The 20457-nt window shown below is 39.9% G+C and overlaps 1 protein-coding gene across 4 annotated transcripts; it reads left to right on the forward strand.

The window, feature by feature from the left end:
* Positions 1–994: 994 nt before the first annotated feature.
* Positions 995–20004, forward strand: LOC102307909. Of its 4 annotated transcripts, XM_005939443.3 has the most exons (17): positions 995–1309; positions 7235–7296; positions 10603–10717; positions 10828–10931; positions 11189–11569; positions 11653–11712; positions 11886–11960; positions 12326–12465; positions 13744–13794; positions 13997–14035; positions 14563–14757; positions 14865–15002; positions 15107–15203; positions 15668–15783; positions 15907–16080; positions 17539–17628; positions 17813–20004. In XM_005939443.3, the coding sequence occupies exons 3-17, from the start codon at positions 10605–10607 to the stop codon at positions 17927–17929; spliced, it is 1890 nt and encodes a 629-aa protein (XP_005939505.1). In that variant the 5' UTR covers positions 995–1309; positions 7235–7296; positions 10603–10604; the 3' UTR covers positions 17930–20004. The 4 variants fall into 4 exon arrangements, with proteins under 4 accessions (XP_005939505.1, XP_005939504.1, XP_042083337.1 ...); XM_005939442.3 differs by lacking the exon at positions 7235–7296; XM_042227403.1 differs by lacking the exons at positions 995–1309; positions 7235–7296 and adding an exon at positions 7310–7815.
* The last annotated feature ends 453 nt before the right edge of the window (positions 20005–20457 follow it).

The raw sequence follows: 20457 nt of genomic DNA on the forward strand, positions 1-20457 counted from the left end.
CAGGGGAAATAGATGCAGTGATACAAGATTACACATAGGATAATAGATAAGTGTTATCAAATGTTTGAATTGCCCTCACACCTAACCAAAACAAATAAATCGACTGTGATAGGCAATCAAAGAGTTTAGTGTGCTTTTAAATAACCTGTAATAAAACATGAAAGAATATTTTGGAGATTAAAGATTTCACAGAGAGTCGTGTGTGCTTATGAGTAGTTTGTCTGACGTTCTCACTTAAGTGGAAATCTGGATTCAATGTGTCCTTTTCCTTTAAACTCAGCTTTCAGTCTTCAGTCTGCTATTCAATTCAAACGCATAATGCATGATACAGTATAGATTTAAATGCTGTTCTAAACGCTGCAAACTGCAAGATGATGGTGCAACAGAGACATTAACTTGCGGCAGGCCTGCTCAGCAAGTAAGTTACTCGCGGAGAACTGGCGCCACCGTGTGGCAGCATGTCTGAATAGCAGCTTATGGAAAAATAGTCCCGAAGGAGCACACTTGTCGCCGCTAGATGGAGCCATTCGTGTATCTGTTGTTTGCTACCGCTGGAACGAAACCGGAAACGGTTTCAAAGTGTGCCGCATCATAGCTGCGGTCGTGTACAGAAAATAAAATAAATAAATAAACAGCTTTAAAAAGGCACTCTCTAAACAAATTTCCGGTCAAAATATCTCTTTAATCTTGCCATTTTTCTTTTTAAAAAAATAATTGAAACAACAAAAGGAAGAAACACGAGTTTGGGTTAATTATTATTAATTTTAGAACAAATGATAATCTGGATGCATAGAATAATATGTCTCTCAACTCTGAGAGAACTAGACGGATGTGGTGTCTATTATTCAAAGCACACTTTAAATGGATTTTAATGTTTAGCCCACTGTCAAACTTATATTCTCTTTCGGAAGTTAGATATGCAGAAAAAAATGAATTTACATTTATTTTCGTTGTTTCGTTGGGCGACCTCTATTTTGCAAACCCTTACCGGAAGTGCTTCTCTTCTTCGCTCTAGCTTGACTCCGCTGCTGTCAACATTTGTTGCGGTGAAACCTCCGAGCTGTCACAGCAAGCGTCTGTTGAGCCCAGTCATGCCATCTAGGTTTAGACTTTACTTGTGGAATTCGTCATGAACCAGGCTGCTATTTTGGGACTAACTGAACAGAGTTGAACAAAACGGGCATGTTTGTTTAAGTTCAGTCTCCGTGCGGATTAATATTTCTGGTTAACCGTCTTTGCTGTTCGTTGGCGTGTTTTTTTTTTTTGTACTATTATTATTTATCTGCGACGGACTAAACAGTTTAACGAGGTAAGTTACGGGCACGGGGTTAAGGAGTCCAAGTGGTAATTCGTGTTTTTTCAGTTTCTTAAGGTTGAATTTTGGACTTTTCGTGTCTCCCTGCATCTCAGCTGCGCTTCAGGATGCTTTTGTCCGTTGGCTGCCCGTTGAGTTTAGCGACTACAGTTTATTGTCAACATTAGCTGCCTGCAGCTCCTGCTCACTCTGAAAGCATGTGGGGTTAGCTGTCTGCTGGAAATGTGTGTTAATTTAGCGATGAATGTAGTTAAACAGCGAAGTTAAATGTCAGCGTGTTATATGTAGGCGGAACTGGTTTGTTGTAATGGGTGATTAACTAACCTGCCATACTTTTCTGCATAGGCTGCTCTGCTAGTCCCCATAAGACCACTACTTAACAACTTTATGAGGGAGTGTTTATGTCTTATTACCATTTTGTTATTATTATTATTATTATTATTATTATTAGTTGCCATATATTACTTACGTAGCATTTAGTCTTATTTGTCCACAGCAATACATAACATGAGCTTGGGCATTGAGGGCTACTTTAGCCATACTGAGCTTGGTGCAGGTGCACAAAAGGTTAAATTTCACAAAAAGCAATTATTTTTCTGTACTTCGATTAACGAAGGGCATGCAGGGAATATTTAAGGCCCTCAGAGGGTGTGTCTAAGAAAGGCAAGTGCAAAATTGGCCAAACTGGCGATAACTGTTTTGCTGTAAATAACATGTTTTAACCTTATTGCCATATTAAGTGTGTTGTGTAGGGAAGCATTGTTACATGTACTGGCTAAACAGGTGTTTATCTTTTGTCTCACATCAACCACATCACAACACCAGAAAGAAAAAAACTACTGGGCTTGTCTGTCGTTACGGTATCATACTATTGTCTTTCAATATGTAACCACAGTTTTTTTAATTTATTTATTTATTTATGTATGTATTCATTTTTGTAAAGGTATGTTTAGGTATTGCAAAATCTAATGAAGTGCATAAATCATCCCTGCGGAATTTTCTTTTTGTTTTTGTTTATTTCATGTAAGGATCATAGACTGTATGTAAAAAAGTAGATGTAAACACTATTAAGTTAGACGTGACTAGTGAGGGCTTGATCCGACAGAGCAATCAAGGGACCATTCACTCTGCTAGGGTAGCAACCCCTCAATCTTTAAAGCACACCCTGCTTCATCATCCTCAATCGCTTTTAACTAGAGTGTAGTTTACAAAATGAATATCGTGTTGTATTCAAAAAGCCCCCAAACTGCAGATTGAGATCATTAGTATATGCGTGTAGTGTTTACTGTGGTTGCATCTTTGAGATATGTTTACCATAGACTTTTCCACAGTCTTATTTCTTTTTACTCTCAGAGCTGTTGTCTCCTGCTGGATTTTCAGAAGAATGCTTCAAAATGAGTTAGCATTTTCTACTTCTGGTTTCCTTAGCCTGAAGTTAACATTTTTAATTTTTTTAGAGGCTTTTAACTTTTGTGATCAAAACACACAATATCTTGATCTATAGGATGTATTTCAATAAATACACAATCATGAATATTGAAGCCTTAAGTGTTTTTGTAAAGGCGTTCACTAACAAAGGACCATGGAGACATTGAGCACAGGGTCGTAGTGAAGTCATACAACTGTCATGTAGTAATTTTCTAACCTAACATTGGTCTTTTACTTTAGGGATTGCAATTATGTGTTAAAAATCAGGGTGGGCTAGAAAAACACATCATTCCTGCAGCGGTCTATATTACAGATAAATGCTACTGTTAAATGGGGGAGATTTTGGCAACATTGTATCAATAATTAATACAGGGACACCAGATATTAATATTTTATTAAATAAATTTAAATACTCTGGGAATACTATGAACAACAGGGGTCATCTCACCATCCTGAGATAACAATAATTCGGCTTAACCAAAAAAGTCATCCAGCACTGGACACGAGTAAAAACAGGGCAGCAGGAAAACTCTGTAAACGGCTGCAGCCTAATTTCGACAAATTTGGATCAGCGCAGTTCATGTAATCCAGCAGTTGTTCAGTGTAAGGGAAGTTAGACTTTTTTTACAGTTAAAATTAAAATTGTGATTTTTTTTTATGCAATCAAGGGCTTGATTTGGAATTATTAGTATGGAAATGGAAGGAGATTAATTCAGAAGATCTTTAAAATAAAGATTGTTTCAACACATTACTTGAAATATATGAGTTTTGTGTGAGGCTGGAGGAAAGCAGATGGGCCTGCCTGAGAGTCTCGGGCAGGGATGGTAAAACAGCTTCGCAGCCCTGACAATAAAGTTTCTTTCATGCAGCAGACTATTCAGAGAGACACTGAGAGAATAAACATTAATTAACTGGGTCACATTGTTGTAAACAGACCTGGTTAGGTAGCAACTTAGCTAAAAAACTGTGCTTAATTATTTTCTCCCCTTAAACTTTACAAAGAGATTGTGGTCCTTTTGTTAGAAGGCAGTGCACACTGATGACTCATCCGCTCTCTGTGAGTGAGTCATATTTCACTGGCACGGTACTAATGTTAGCCACAAACCATGTGCCAGGCTGGTTTGGTTTGATGAAGACTAATTCTCGGCATTCCTTTCTTCCCCCACTCCTTCTTACCGTACCATTTTCCCTTCATTTCTACACTTTCTTCTTCTTCTTCTTCTTCTTCTTTTTTCTGAATTGTTTCAGTCATTCATAAAAGTGTGAAATCATAAAAGTGATTTCACACCTTCTCCATCACCAGCCAAGCTTTCATCTTTGTTGTTCTGCCTGTTCTGTCTTTTCTTTTCTCTCCTGTGTCTCAGTGTCTTTGTCTCAGTCTGCATCAGCTCTTACTCTTCCTTTCACCCTCTACATCTTTGTTGTTACAGGCCGTGTCAGCGTTCCTTCTTTGTCGCTGTCCTGACAGTGAAACAGTGCCCCTCTTTGCCCAGCCCTGAGCAAATAATGCTGCTACATCTCAATCTCCACTCTTTGATTTTGTCCAATAGAGATTCCTGCCGTCAGCTTTACGGGCTCACATGTGTTTTTACATGTGCTTGTGCTTGGGCTGTAATGGTCCTGAACCATTTGGCTTGCACAGTTCAGTTTGGTATGACATTTCCTCGCTTTTATACAGCCTGTGAGTCATACTGTTACTGAAATATAGAAGTCTATTTTTGCCAGCATACTTGGGTTTCTGGAACAGACATTTGAGGCTTTATCTGTAATCATCTGTTATCAGCTGCTGATAGACAGCCTTAGCATGCTAACAGGAGTGGTTGTGAAAGATGGACAGTACTTCCACTTTTACTGAACATTTATGCCTTCATTTACACACAAACAAGTTTGGTGTGTGTGTGTGTGTGTGTGTGTACTTGGTTCTCAAAATTTTTTGGACCTGCCCAACTTCAGAAGCTGAAAAAAGTTCAAGCAACACACTGATTATTGATTATGAACCACTAACTAGCTTAGAGTTCTCTCTTATAAACAGTAGGCTTGTTATGACAAACTAAATACCTGCACCCAAGACAATACTTGATATTTTAAAAAAGGGTCATTAGTGTCTCCATAGCGTAGTGGTTAAAACATTGGCTTAGTGAAGTGAAAGGTTACTGATATTTTATAAAGGGGTAATTATTTCTCCTAGGTCATGCCAAAAGTATGGCACTGGGTGTGTTAACATTTACAATAACTGTTTAATATTTCTGTGTTGATGTAACAGGAGATTTACTGGCCTCTTCAATTCCTCTTTAAGAGTTGTTTAGTGTTGTGAACGTCAGCTGGTTCAACTGTTAGTGAGGGAGGGGCTGTGTGTCTGCAGCAGTACCGTGTCAAGTCTGCTGCTATCATTGCTGTCGCAAATGGGTGTCTAACCTGATAATAATTCTTAGTTTTGAATAGTATCTGAACCTGTTTTAATGGAAAGTAGCAGCTTTTTTTGGCCTTAATCTTACAGGAAGAACTGGATTAGCCAACTGCAGTGAAAATGCAGTGCCATGATCCCAAAACTGAAGCACATACCAAAAGTGTTTTTTTGTTTTTTTGTTTGTTTTTTGCTTGTGTGATTATTACAGCTTAATCAACATACTGGCCTATCACAGATGTAATAGTTTTGCCGTATCCAGGAAACCACATTTTCATCTATTGAACCAGATGTTTGGTGACCCTGGTATATTTTTACAGCCCAGAGCTTAATTCAATTTACTGCTCAGATGTCTCTTTTAGATAAAACTGTGAAAGCAAAAATGCTCATATTGTTGAGCCCTGCTTACTATCATCAAATCCTGTGTTATGTTTTCCACAACACTGTTGGCCCGAGGAACACTATAAAAATATAAGTAATTCAGACTTTACTGATATCAAACCCTTCATGCCACCGCCACTGTCTCCACTACATGTAGCACAGCAGGCATCATAGCCGAGCAGGGCGATGTTGTGGCGAGGCGATGTGTGAGCTTTGTTCCAGTAAATTTTCTTCTTCTTCTGCTTCTTTTGACTTGTTTTACACTCTAAGAGACTATACTAATTATATGAGTCAGTATATTTATATGGTAATTTCTTACTCTGACATTCTGACATTTTTGAATTATTTTTGTTGGTGTCGAATCATCCAAAACAAATTATTTATACAGCTGTTTATAAATGATTCCAGTACAGTACAAATGGATAACTGGTGGATTTCCACACTGTTTGGGAGACTCTGTCATTTCACTTTTTCATCTTTCATTTGGACTAAATGGCTGAATGTGATGCACTTGTCACTGTTGTCCTTCTTCATGATTGAGGCAGATTTATTTCTGTGGGAGCTGTGCAGTTTGTGCTGCCTATTCTTGATGAAAAGCCGCTTTTGTGTCTTTCTGCACCTGACTCCCACAGGACCTGAATCAGGCTTCTCTGTCTCTGACAGGGGGGGGGGATGTTGTCATCCTCACATTTGTACATTATTGGCTTTCCATACTGCTCATTCTCATGGAGGAATCAGACCTCAATGACAGATCCTGTGTGCAGTGCAAGGGTGACCAAGGCAGAACATGTTTTCTCAGCAGCTCTTTAGAAGTGAGATGCTTAGAAATTAAATGAAAGGCCTCAAATCAGTCACGCGGGCATTCCAGGACAAAAACAGCTCTCTCAGTTTACAGCATGAACAGACTATTGTAAGATGTAATTGGGTTTTAGATCAAGCGGACTGGACGACAAGCCCCAAATAAGGAAAGTAAACCTACACAAGAATGTGGGACGCAGTCAAACACGGCTGCAGTGTTTCAGTGGAATGAGCAAAAGAGGAGGGACATCTTGGTGCAGCAGTGTCCTCTGTGTGGGGTGGGGGTCGGTGATGTTCAGGAGGAGAATTGTGCTGAGCTAGGCTCCACTGAGATGCCACTTAAAGTGTAAGGGAGGCTTTAGGGGAATTAAGTTCAAAATACTCCCCCTCTCTACGCTCTTAGCTTAAGTCTCTTGACGTATTAAGAAGAAAGAAATGTAAATGTGTGTTTCCTCAGCAGCAGGTCCAGGCTGCTTGCACTGTTTAGTCTAAATAAACATGACCCTTGTTTTTCTGTTTTGTTCTAATGATGGGATCTGCAGATTAGATTGTTAGACATGATGGGATTTAAAAAGAGCTCTTACCTGTCACATGCTACAAGAGCCCCTCCATCTAATTTACATTTAAACAGCCTGGTTGTTTGATAGAGAGAAGAAGGTGCAAGTTACAAAAAATAAACAGATTTAATATGCATCTTCATAGGAAAGATGTATTGGAAACGTAGCTGTCTCTGCAACAGAGCAGTTTCAGTATGATGGTGTGTTTTCCTTATTCACAGTAAACAGAACAGGCTGGCTGTAGCAACCACCACAGGGGCTGCAGGGCGTCGTCAAGTACAGTGTTGCTGTTATTGGCTGTTTACATCAAAACGGTGTGGCTGCTGATATTTACTCTTTTCTCTCTTTCAGTTTTTCACCCCCTCGAGTCTTGAATCAACAGACGAGCAGAGGGTGACAAAACTAGAGAAAAAGTATGTAAAGAGTTTGTGTGGTGTTGTTGAGCATGTTTGCTGGACAAAGTTTGTTTGTAAAGCAAGGTCATGATTTGTAAGTAATTATATTAAACAACAACAACAAGGCAATCGCCCATTTTTTTTAAAGTGAGGGTTTCGGCGCGCATGTGTCCTCGTGCATCAGCTTCCTGTCTGTTAGATGCACAGACGCAGCTTCCCTTTTTGTCATCTTCTGCCGCTCGTTTCAGTTGCACAAGTCTGCAGTGATCGCATCCCCAGCTAATGACATCAAGGCTTTTATTGGATGTCAGCTCTGATTGCGTTAAAACTTCAGAGACAGGAAGGCTGCTTTCATGAGAACAGTCAGAAGCTAAAAGAAAGGATCGCAGAGAGAATCTAAAGGCTGGTGGATTTCCTGGGGGCCTCTACTTGTCACTGAGCTGAGAAACGCCCCGCGCAGCTAGCATTTCTAACTTTCAGCGTCCTGTTACTGTCGAACGCCTCGTTTTGTCTGATTGTCTGGAACTGTAGCTGCAGGTATGTACTGGTGCTCTTCTTTTGGTCTTATCAGTGATGTGCAGCAGGAAAGAGGGTTAATGTGGAGTTGAATGTTTTGACCCCATCGTCAGAGCACTGCTCGTGTTTTGTGTTTCTATAATGAATTGAATGTGTAACAATAAACTTGCTGCAGGAGCTGTCAGGCGGTAAAGCTGCTGCTAATTATCCGCACTGTAAGAGCACATCGTGGACCAATGGGATCACTTAGCTTAAGATGCTTGTTACATAATCGTTACGATGCCTGCCGTGCTGAAAGTTAACCTCATAGATGTTTTGTAACAACATAGAGCTGTTCAGATCCTTCTCGCTACCTGTGATAGTCTCTGAAGATTTTCTGAACTTTAAGTATGCGGGGTCTGTTAAGGTATGCATCTGTGTGTGCATGTGTGTCTGTCTATCATGTATTCTATACTGTAAATGTGTCTGCACTGTAGCGTAATGAAAGTGTATGTCCTTGTTTTTTAAGCTTTGCATGTACAAATGCCTTCATGGTGTTTTTGGGGGGTTTATATTTACTCTGTAAATCTTGGTGCTGTTGAGTGTTTGTGCAGCAGGACCGATTAGCTGGATTACAGGCAACCAAGATTAACCAGAAGAGCATCTGTCAGTGACATACTACTAATATTACTTCTACCACAACTACCGCATCACTATTACTGCTACTGTGCGTTTCACTGTGCTGTTGCTTTACTGTTTTATTGTAATAATAATGCCACATTCTTAAAGGTGAACATATGGTCTTATTTATTTAATGTGATTACAGGAAATATCATTACTGAAACATGCAAGTCCTAAAAGATGCATTGAGCTGCCAGTTTGACTTACTGGGGTCACCAGTTCTTGACTCCCCGTAGAGATATTTATGAAATGAACGAGAGAAAAGTTGATGTGAAAATGAAAAAATGTGACCGAGGCAAAAAAAAAGAAAGAAAACATTGCTCAGACATAGCAGATGGAAATAGCCACTGCAGTCATTCACTGGTTTGTGAAGTCCCATTTTGAATTTGAATTGGCATTATAGTATTCAGTAGAGCAGGGCGATATGACCAAAAATATTTATCACGATATACATTTGAAAATTTGCGATAACGATATAACTGACGATATAATTGACACTAGACAAAATACTTTACAACTCCACAACTTTATTAGTAAAAAAAAAAACCATCAACGTATTTTCACTTAAACAAGCAGCTGTTTTTATGTGCATTAAAGTTATATAAAAATTTAACTGTGCAAATGCAAATTCCTTGCTGACAGTTTAACCAAAAGGCATTTCCAGTGGAAACTGGCCGGCATATCCTCAGCATAACCATGTATAATATCCGCAAAACTTAAAAAGAGGTTATACACACACAATACGGTAATATTATGTTGAAGCACAGGACGTATCACTCCGCGAGGCTCCTGCCTACGATAGCCGTAATGCTCCAACAATCCATCAAGCGGTGCGGGTTCGTAGCTTAGCAAAGTCGTACTAAAACGTCTGACAGATTTTCGAGCGCCGTGTACCACATAAAATCGTTTCGAGGTCAGTAAACACAACCAGAATTCATACATAAGGCACACGGGATTACACTGTCGATTTTCAGAAAAATCAAAGGATTGATTTTAAGTGTGCTGTATTTTCCAAACAACACGGTAATAACGGCGGCCCGCTAGCATGCTCTACCAAAAACAGTGCTCTGTTGTGTATCTGATGGACGAAAGCTAAACCAGTTCCACCACTGAAGTTGCAGCATTTTTACAAACCAGTTCTGGTTCATCTGTTTCATTCAACGAGCCGCTTTTGCTCTTCTCATTCTCCGTCGCCGGCACGCTTTTTCCTCCATGTGCGTATGAAAACAAAGGCACTGCGCATATGCGTTTTACCCATATTCTAGCGCGATATTTCATTTTCTTATCATTGCCCAACATTATACCGGTATTACTGTGAATGGTATGATATGGGCCAGCCTTACTATTCAGTCTCTGTGTGTTCTGGAGCTAGAATTGGGTGTATTTGAATAAGAGGGTGAGTTTATCAGCAAGCTTCATTAGTAAGCTGTGCCCAGAGGCGTATTGGAGTAAAGATTATTTGATGGTTACCACGCAGCAAGTTGTTTGTCAGAAAGTTGAATTAAAAATGCTCCAAAGGGCAACAACACCACAGACTTCTGTGGGAGGTCCAATTCAGTGGCTCAGAATTGGACCTGACTCCTAGCGGAAAGCTACTAGCCCCCTACTACATCACTGTTCTATATGTCTTTCATATTTAAAACTGTCTTTAATTCTTGAAACTGTTTGATTGTGCTTTACTCTACACCTTCACATATAACACTGAAGTCTTCCACAGTATCTGTACATTGACAGTCACAGTTTATCTTTTCTCATCTTTTTCTTGCAGATGATTTCCAACTTTTAAGCCAAGCATATTAAGTTATATAGAAGAGGCACAATCACTAATTATATTACTAATTATATTGTGGGCAATTTCTTGGTTAGCGATGGTGTATTCACTCTATCTAAATTAAGCTGGCAAATGAGGTTACTGTAGGTGAAAACTGCAGTTTTATGTAGGCCTAAGGATTATGTATTAAGAGTAGCTGAAAGCAATCTAAACACAATGCAGCAGTGTTTGCTGTGGACTTCAAAACACCACACTAAAATCCTATTCCACTGCTCTGACTAGGTCTGCTGATTACAGGGATTATCCAATTTCAGTAACTCTGTTATGTATATTGAGTAAATTGAGACTTACTATTTTTCCCTGTCTGTGTGTTTCAGTCATGTCTCGCAGAAGTTCTCGCCTGGTTTCTGGTGGCTACTATAATTCAGATGAAGAATCTGACTCAAGCAGCGTGACCAACATATCTATATCCTACCGTGAAAACCCTGTTAAGTAAGTTACTGGTTTCTGTGCCCTTGTGCTTGAAGCTTTTTTTCTACATTCTGATTGTCAGTCTGTAATGTAACCCTGTCTTTCTCTCTTACCAACTTTTTCTTCTTCAGGGTTTTCAAGAAGAAGGCCGGGACCCGCAAGCCCGCCTCCCGTACCTCCAGCAGAGCCAACAGCAATACTAGCTCTGCTGCGCCTAACACACCTGTCACTCCAGGTCAGTACGCTGCAACGGTGCATAAGTGGTAATGACATAATATCACAATCTGAAAGTTTTCAGAGTAGGTTAAAGAGAAAGTTTCCAAACTGTTGCCTATAACAAAGCTCTGGATTACTTCTAACCCCTTATCGGTATTTTACTGACTGTCAATTATTTAGTTACTCTTTGTAATAATGGACACAGATGGAGTATTGGTGTAAGGAACCTAATTTATTTATCTCATTTTCTGCTTCTTTCTCTCATCTGGCTCTTAGTCCCATCTCCATTAACCATTGAGAGCCAACCTGTCATGAGGACCGTATCTTTCACCCCATCCACAGCCACCCCGCGGCCTGCCCTGACCCCATCATCATCATCAACCCCGAGGCAGACACCCCCTCATTGCCACCCAGCATCTCCAGGAAACAGCTCTCCTGCAGGGCACTGCAGCTCTAGCAGGCCAGGATTACAGTTTAGACCCAGCCATAAGGAGCTGAGTCAGAGTGGCGTGGACAGCTCCGGGTACTCGTCCTCTGAGGGTACTTACAGGAAGCCCATGGCCGCCCCCTGCAGCACTGGTAGAGTCAGCATTAACACTGGGGATCCCAATACCGGATACAGAAGCAGAATCAAAAGTGCCTTCAACAGCCTTAGCGGTGAGTGTTGAAGTTTGCTTGTGTTTGCGTGTCTTTGCGCTGCCATGTAATAATCTCTTTGTTTGTGTTTGTTCTTTTGGCAGACTCAGCCCTGATGCTCGGTGCGACAGTATGTGCAAAAACACATGACGTGGCAGCGTTAGGTATGGTGTTTGTATATGATCATTGTTACTTCTTGTAGCTGAAGCTCAGTATGGATCTACATGTGCCTGTGCATTATATACAGATCCTACATACTTTTTCTTAGTTGCTGCATGTGATTTGGCTCTAGCTTATCAAAATCCCTGCAAATCAACGTTCCTTCTCTTCCCCGCAGCTAATTCTCTAATCAGCAGTCGCATGAAGAAGGCTTGTGGTGTGGCTCTCCTCCTCCTCCTCATCTTACTTTTATGTAAGTAACATAAACGAAATCGAATATATTCTGTGTTTTCAGAAAGCTGCTGTATTTTCTGCTTGATCTACTTTCCTGAAGACAGTACAGTAATCTTCTATGAGCTTGGGGTTTCCCCTCAAAAGTAGGCGTGGTAGGTTCTGTCACAGAGGGTTCTTAGACTTGCAAAGCAGCACTGCTTAGTCTGCTCCCTGCATCATGTGGTGGGGTTTTATTCCCTTCTCCACCTCATTGTGACTGTATGAGTCACTGTAAATGTCAGTCACTACAAGAGGCTTTCACTGTTGAATATTAGAGTTGGGTGATCTTGCTTTGTGTGCTTCTGAGGGCTGTTGTTCAGGAACTATCCCTTCTGTTTTCTCCAGGTCTTTGGTTGTTCCTTCCCTTGCTCACCTCTTTCATCACCCGCATGAATGTCACAAAGAGCCCATCACAGACACAGCCTGTTGTCCCTGCTACTCCTCCTCCTGCCCAACCCAACAACATCTATTCCAAACCTGTGGTGGTAGGGCTCTGCAACTGACTGTTTTTCTTGCTGGTTAGATTGATGGGTGCTGGATCAATCTAACTGTCTGAGTGACTAAGTAGATTGATTAATTATAAATGACAAACTTTTATAATAGTGCTCAAGCTCAAATCTTCAAGGCCTGCACGAGGGGTTATTTAACAATGCCAAACCACAGCAGCAGTCGTCTCAAGGTGTAAAGTTCAAATCCAATAATACCGAGAGAACTCCAACAGATGGCAGAGGCAGCCATTTGCTCCCAATACAATACATATTTTTAAGTGAAATCTTGATATTGTTTAAGTAATGGTAATAATGATATAAATCATTGTGTAGTTGTTTGTTTATATGCAATTGATAGTCCTGTCTCACTATATCCGTGCACTTGTATTTTAAATTTTATTCATTTATCCAAAAAAAAGCAGACAATGAGTTAAAGATGAATTTGACTGTTAGCAATCATTGTTGTTTTCTTCAGTGTAACCTGGTATCATGGCGGCCCAAGCTTGAGATTTGCTAGTGTAGTATTTTCCCAGCACACATTTGTGGATTTTTAAAGGTTCACAGAGTCTGTTTTCTCCACTGTGGGTGGTTTACAAATTGAAAGTGAAAGATCAGCAGTTTGATCCTGAGAGGAGACACAAATCCCTTGGGGGATCATGACGGATCAAAAATCAGCCAGCAAAGCTACCTGCTGTGGTGGTGATGAATTGGAAATAAGAGAGCTGCTGAAAGGTGCTTTTTACTGTATTTTCTTTATAAATCTTTATAAGTGCATCACATTCTCAGTTAAAAGAGTTACAGTTTGAGAACAACGACACTCTCATCAATGTCATTTCTCTCTTACCAAGCTACCTTTGGTTGTTCTCTTATTCACAAGGGGTTGCGACAGCAGGCAGCACCACATGTTTGATTCACAGGATATTTTGCACCAGTTACCCGTCCTGACACAAACCCAAATGCAGCCACCTGCAAATGTGTAAAGCGCTACACTTTGGAGCCCCACTGTTCTCTAACCAGCTAAACAGAGTCAACAAGGGATGGGATTTATGATGTTTATGATCAAAACTTTGAGACTTAGTTGTAAGTCCTTCAAGAAGTTCACCGGTTCAGGGACCTCTCAGTCAATTCTGAAGCATTTTTAAAGGTCAAAAATATATTTAATGTAATAGCTGTTCTGATTAAGCTTGCTGTTATGAGACTCTTAATATGTTTGTATGAAAATTTGGGTTCTTTTTTGTTGCAGTAATAGTTTGTTGTTTTTGTATTTTCAAACAGGATCCTACCATTGTGTCTGCTGTAGTAGATGAAAAGATGCAACGTCTTCTGGTAACAAACCATTTCCTTGCAGTCAGAAGTAAAAAAAATCTGCACCCTCCCTCCACACACGCACATGCACAAACAAAAATTAAGCTGTCTAACCATATCAGAATAAAACAAAGGAAAACTAAAATAAATGCATTGGTGTTACTTTGAGACCTTGCATGTTGATCTATTTTGAGGTGAAAGTGATGTGTTGCATCTGTTACAGGTGGAGCTGCAGATGAAGCAGGAGCTGCTTCTCTCCCAGGTGAGAGAATCTCTTTCTGGTTAACCCTGTGGGTGGTAGAGCTTCTGCCCACGGATGTCAGAAAGGAACACAGGCTAATAGTAACAGGGTCAAAACTCAGGTATGCGAGAGTGACATCTAGTGGTTGACATCTAGAGCAAATGCAGAGGTTTGTTTACTAACCTACAAGCACTCGGGAAGTGCAGTTGCTGAATAATTCCCCAAAGGCATAATTTCTGATCTGAAGAGAATTTATTTTAAAGAAATTTTAATTTGATTTAAGGTTTAGAAACAACAAAAAGGCTTTCTGATAAACGGGTAACCATGGTTAGCTTTTAGGATGAACATATTTTCATTCATTTCATTCATTTATTTGTTCATTTTCAGGCACAACAAATACCTATATTGAACATAAAATACACAATGTGACTTAAAAACCTGGCTTTAAAACATGAGATCTAAAATTTATGAAAGAGACAGCCTGGTATCTATGAGCTCACTTCACCTATCAGCATGTCATGTTTTCCTTCACTTGTTTTTTCTAACAGATGAAGGAGAGACTCCAGCTGGAAATGCGCGATATGAAGGCCAAGCTTGAGGCCACAGACTCCGACAGTCGGCAGCATCTGGAGCAGCAGGTCACAAGGTTGAGCAGCCGGATGGCAGATTATCAGTCAGACAGCAGCACTGCTGCTGCCAGCCTCACCCTCAGAATCCAAGCTTTAGAGGATCAGAATAATAAGGTAAAAGTCCTGATAGGTTCAACTTATCTATATTTAAAGCAACTGAAGCTTGATGAATGCAGTCTGGAACTTTGCCTGGGTTTTATGCATAGTCTTTTCTCTTGCAGTTGGCCCAGGAGTTGTCATCCATCCAGGTGATGCCTCCTCCAGCCCCCTGCCCTGATCCTACCAACACACCTATACACAATCACCTCACACCTGAGCTCCAACATGCCATGGAGAAGTGGCTCACTGACCGCATCAAGGTAACTAGTAGTAACTGTATGTGTGTGTGCGCTTATGCTGCTAGATATGAGTTGTTACACCTGTCAATACTTAATAGTATACTCTGTTTGTGAATGTGAATAAGGAGCAGGATGCAATCAGGCTCAGCAGCAGTGGAAGCTGCGCAGACTGTGGACGTCCCATGGCTGATAAAGTGGCTGACTTTGCCCTGGAGACTCAAGGTCAGGAATGTTTGGATAAAGATCAAATTGTTTTTGCTAAAATTCAGTGTGTGCATGTGTGTGTTTGCTGTTTTTGCACCCAAAAAAACACTTTTTAAATATTTAGTTATTGGTTGTTTAATTTATTTGCCTGTTGATTTGTCTTCTGTAATTATTCTAAATGACATTCATGCATCTTGTCATCAGTCATCAGCAAAGATTGTTGTCATTTAATCTTACACTCTATAACATATAGAAGATTAAAAAAAACATTTCTTAACTCTTATTGCCCTGTGTGTGTGTGTGTGTGTGTGCGTGTGTGTGTGTGCATGTGATGTGTGTGGTGCGTGCGTCTGTGTGCGTGCGTGCGTGTTGTGTGTGTGTGTGTGTGTGTGTGTGTGTGTGTGTGTGAGTGTGTGTGTGTGTGTGCGTGCGTGCGTGCGTGCGTGCGTGCGTGCGTGTGTCGTGTGTGTGTGTGTGTGTAGGTGCCAGTGTGATCAGTACCAGGTGTTCAGAGACGTACCGTATTCGTTCAGCATGTGTGACCCTGTTTGGTTTCCCTCTTTGGTATCCATCTGAAAGCCCGCGCACTGTCATTCAGGTACAATGACCATCAGTTTGCTTATCTGTCCCCTTATTGTCATTTTACCCTCAGGGCTTTTCACTTTAGACTGTTAGCCCTTTCATTTTTACTAACTACATCTCCCGCTGTCTTCCTCCCCAGGGTTACCCAGTGCTGCTTCCAGGGAAATGCTGGGCGTTTCATGGTGTCCAGGGAACACTTGTGATCTCTTTGTCCCACCCCATACGGATAACTCATGTGACACTGGACCACCTGCCACGCTACAACTCTCCCACTGGCCGAATTGACTCAGCACCCAAAGACTTTGAAGTCTATGTGAGTGCTTCCAGTGTAGAAACAGTGTGGGGACACATGACTGCCTGCGCTTGCTTAAAAAAAAGAAAAAAAAGCTGCCTGCAAGTCAACATGAAGCAGGAAAATAACCAGTAGCCAGCAGTCAGTTCATCATTAATGAGAGCTTGTGAGCTCGTGGGTCTTAATGACTCAGATCAAACATAGATACGTGGAGGGAGCAGGGAGGGTACTCGTGCTAAGGAAAGAGCGAACCCACCAGGTCTGTTTGTCCTCAGCCAGAGCATCACGTACTTTTTAGGATATACAGATGTACTACAATATCTGTCAGACGTAAAGATGTGAAATTATACCTCAGAGGCAGCATTTGTGGTTGAGACATTTAAAGCTGCTGCTAAGTCATGCTGGTTCTCAAGTACACATGCTTACACAAATTAACCAAAACATCAGATTGAACTGCACACAGTACACATGTGATCACATTTCCAGCAATAACTCAAGTAACAACACACGCTCTGCATTTGTCCACGGTGACAGCACACACTGGATTTTAAAGCTTTAGCATTTTGGCCTCTGCCATGTTGCATTATTGGTGTCAGAACTAAATGTATATGGATGAAAGCTAGCAAGCATGGTTTGAAGCTGGATCTTAACCTTGTACAGCCTGAACCATGACATAAAAATATTTTTTATTTATCTATTTATCTATTTTTAAATGGATATTAAATCTTCTGAAATATGAATTGAAACAGTAGAGAAATATCAGTTTGCATATACGAGTTTTCATATGTATCAGTTTTGCTTTGTCTGGCAATTTATTCAGGTGTTTGAAGACAAAAATCCCATTGATCATGTAGAGATTAACACTGTTAAGACTGTTTCACTCACCTTAACTGGACCACAGCTGTTTGTAAAAGTAACCGTGCAGCTCAGATAATTCCATGAAAAATCCACCAAAGGCACCAAAAGAGCACACACATCTGTAAGTTTAAGCCTTTACAGTTAAAGGTTAATACACTCCATGCACTTGTTGTAAAGGCCGAAAGTAGCTGCAGGCCAAAACTACCTTTGTACCATTGTGCTGTAAATTTGCGCTTTTTAGCACAGGAGCCAGCTTCAAGTGTAACCTTGAGCAGCTGCAGTTTTTTACTGAATTTCCCACAGCAGAGTTTTCTGCTTGACAGACACGCATACCTGCCAGTTATTACATTCATTTTCTTCCACTTCCTATTAAAAAGCCTCGGCACAATGTGATAGCTACAAATTGTAACTTTTCTGATATTTGTAGTTCATGAATTTGACTTGTTTATTATTTCACTTGTCATTTCTTAAATGTGGATGATCTAAATCTGCCATTTATCAACCGTAGGACCTAATATAGGAGTACTGTATGGAATTAAGTCTCAAAGAAAAACTTTGAGAGTGACATAAAGCCAATTTTAATATTGAAATCTGACCCAGGTGCCATTTGTCTCTTTCCAGGGGATGGAAAACGACACAGAAGAAGGAACACTGCTGGGGACGTTCACTTACGATGAGTATGGAGAGCCAACGCAGACGTTTAAGATTCCTGTGAGTTCAAATGAGCCCATCTTAATATTTACCGCTCATTATATTTACAGAGCACGAGCAGACTACTTCTGCTTCTGTATAAAGTGTAGTAATCATAAGTGTTTGTTGCATGCTCTCCCTTACACTTCGATTTTGTTGTTTAACTTTCTTTCCTATCTTTTCTTTTCTTCTCCGCCTCACACAGAATCCGAGCGACATGGTTTACAGAGTCGTGGAGCTGAGAGTTCTCAGTAACTGGGGTCACGTCGAGTATACGTGTCTTTACCGTTTCCGTGTGCACGGAAAGATCGCCACCACGTGAGGCTTCAGACTCGCTCGGAGTGACTTGAAGCTTTGCTGGTCTCAGGGCCAAATGCTACTAAAAAAGTGTTTTAGTGTTCACACGCACAACTCTTTGTTTCAGCTGTGTTTTACTGGGGTTTTTCTAACCTCTTAATATTAAAGGATAAAGACGTGCACGATCCTTGTTGTGCAGTGCACATTTGCTTTTGCTTTGACAAAAGTCTACATGGAAGTTTAAGGTTCTGGCAACTTGCTTTCAATTATATGACTGTGCCACAAGATCCTTTTAAAGCTTTTCTTATTACAAACTATTATTATTAACAATCTTTTTTTCCTACTTTGCATGTGTACAGCGCTCCATCCCACCTGAGAGTTCTCTGGTAAAATAACATCTCTTTCCGTTTTGTTGCTGGGAAGCCACAGAGAAGTTGAGTGTTCAACACCTTGCTCAGTGGCACAGTGACAAGTCATAGAAACAGTCTTATTTTATTTACTTGTCCTGGTTTCTATAGCTGGTTATTAGCTTTATTCATCTTTCCATCTTAGACCACAAAAGAAATGAAGTGACGTTAATGAAAGCTCGTTTCTAACACGCTCTGTTCATTCATAGGTATTTAAATGAGTCTCAGTATTTTATGTTTTTACAATTAAAACAGAAAATAATCTAGTTTGTCTAGCGCTCAGTCACATATGTTGCCTGATACCTGAACAGGTTGAAAACACTGTTTTTGTTTTGTTTTGTTTTGTTTTGTTTTGTTGTTTTGTTTTGTTTTGTTTTGTTTTGTTTTGTTTTGTTTTGTTTTGTTTTGTTTTGTTTTGTTTTGTTTTGTGCTTCTTCTTTTTGTTATTTGGTGGAAATACACAGAGGGCAGCAGTGAATGTTTTCTAATCAGCAGTGCTTGATGTTCTTAAAGGAAAATGTAATTTCATATCACTATGAAAGGTAAAATATGCAGCTCGGTAACATTTCCTTTCAGCACGTTTTGTCACATCAGTGTGGATTTTCCTTCTGGTACTTGAATACTTGAAAAGCTGTTTTTCTAACCTCTTTGACAGACGTCGTGTTGAAGCCATGACAGCTTTGTTTTTTACTCTGTACATAATGCTTACATTTGTATGAAATGTTTAACCAGGATAGAAAAAAGTGCTATTTATGCATAAAACAGAAATTCTTTTACAAATTCTTTTTGCTCCGTCCATTTTGTAGGACCAGCTCGAGAATCATTTTGAATTATTGTCAATTATTATGTCAGATCTTTGGATTGTGTCATTCAAAACCCAGAAAACACAATGACAGAATTTTTGTTTTTATTTGTTGTACATTTAGACAGAAGATGAGAGAAAGTATCATTTACAGAATGACATGAAATGTTCTTCCTGATTTCAAGCAGTTCAGATTTGGATAACTTAACAAAGGGTCAGGTTTTCAGAAGTATTATTATTGTTTGTGTTTTGTCTATTTAATAGATGCTGATATATACAAGTTGTTAAACAAAGGAGACACAGTGTCATTAACACATGTTTTCAAAAAGTAATGTTAAAGTGAAATGAAGATCTATTTTTGCATTGATGGCTGTTTTATAAATGATTGTTTACATTCCTAAAAAGCTTAATAACCACTCTCCTGGTGTACTGCAGGCTATAGATAAACTGAACATAATTGTAGACAATACAATACACGCAATAATACACGCTAATGTTGTTAAATGTGTTTAACATGTTCACTTACAGTTTTCACTTTAATCCTTAAATAGCTTGATTTTGCATTCCAACATGTGTCTAATAGACTCACATTTGCTGAGGCTTGTTTAAAAATGTAAGTATTGATGGGAGCCTAGAGCCTACACCTCAGAGTGTATCATTCCTCTTATTTGAACAGTGTTAAGGTTTAGGTAGATCAATCAGGTTCATTTTCTCTATCCTCAAATGTTAAATTGATCGATTGATTGACAATAAAAAACGTTTGTTTTCTATTTGGATTTTAGAAATCTCGTCTCACACGGAGCCCTAAAGTGTTCTGCAGAGTATATGACTACATTTTGTCTGTAAGCCAAATTTGGATATTTGAGTTCTAAAATAAAACAATGCAATATGTCTTTGTTGTACTTGTTGTACATCCAGTGACGCTCATCGTGGTTATTGACAAATTTACTTCCTGTTTCTGAGTCGAAGACATGAGAGAGAAAAATGTCAGGTTTGCATTCAAGCATTTAAATGCAAAAAGCAGCTACCAGTAGATTTTTATTAAACTGCAGAAAATACCAACAACTTAGTATTATGGTTAAAAATGAATTTTTAAATATTGCTGATCACTGTGCAGGTTGCAGCTCAGCTTTTCCATCACGTTATCAGCCGCTCTGCACTCTTGCATCAGTTTTAGTCTCAGCTGATTTTGGGCAGCTGCTTCGTCCGGATGAGAAAAGTCAGAGGCTGAACAAAGCTGCTCATGGAGAGAATCCAGTAGGCCACACAGGTGACAACTGAATAGGGCTTGAAAGAAGTGGGACCAAGCTGCCTCAGCAGGTATTCTCCAATGGGGGGGAGGTA

Source organism: Haplochromis burtoni, unplaced genomic scaffold (assembly GCF_018398535.1).
Source record: "Haplochromis burtoni strain Fernald_Lab_line unplaced genomic scaffold, NCSU_Asbu1 Contig_258, whole genome shotgun sequence".
Classification (NCBI taxonomy): domain Eukaryota; kingdom Metazoa; phylum Chordata; class Actinopteri; order Cichliformes; family Cichlidae; genus Haplochromis; species Haplochromis burtoni.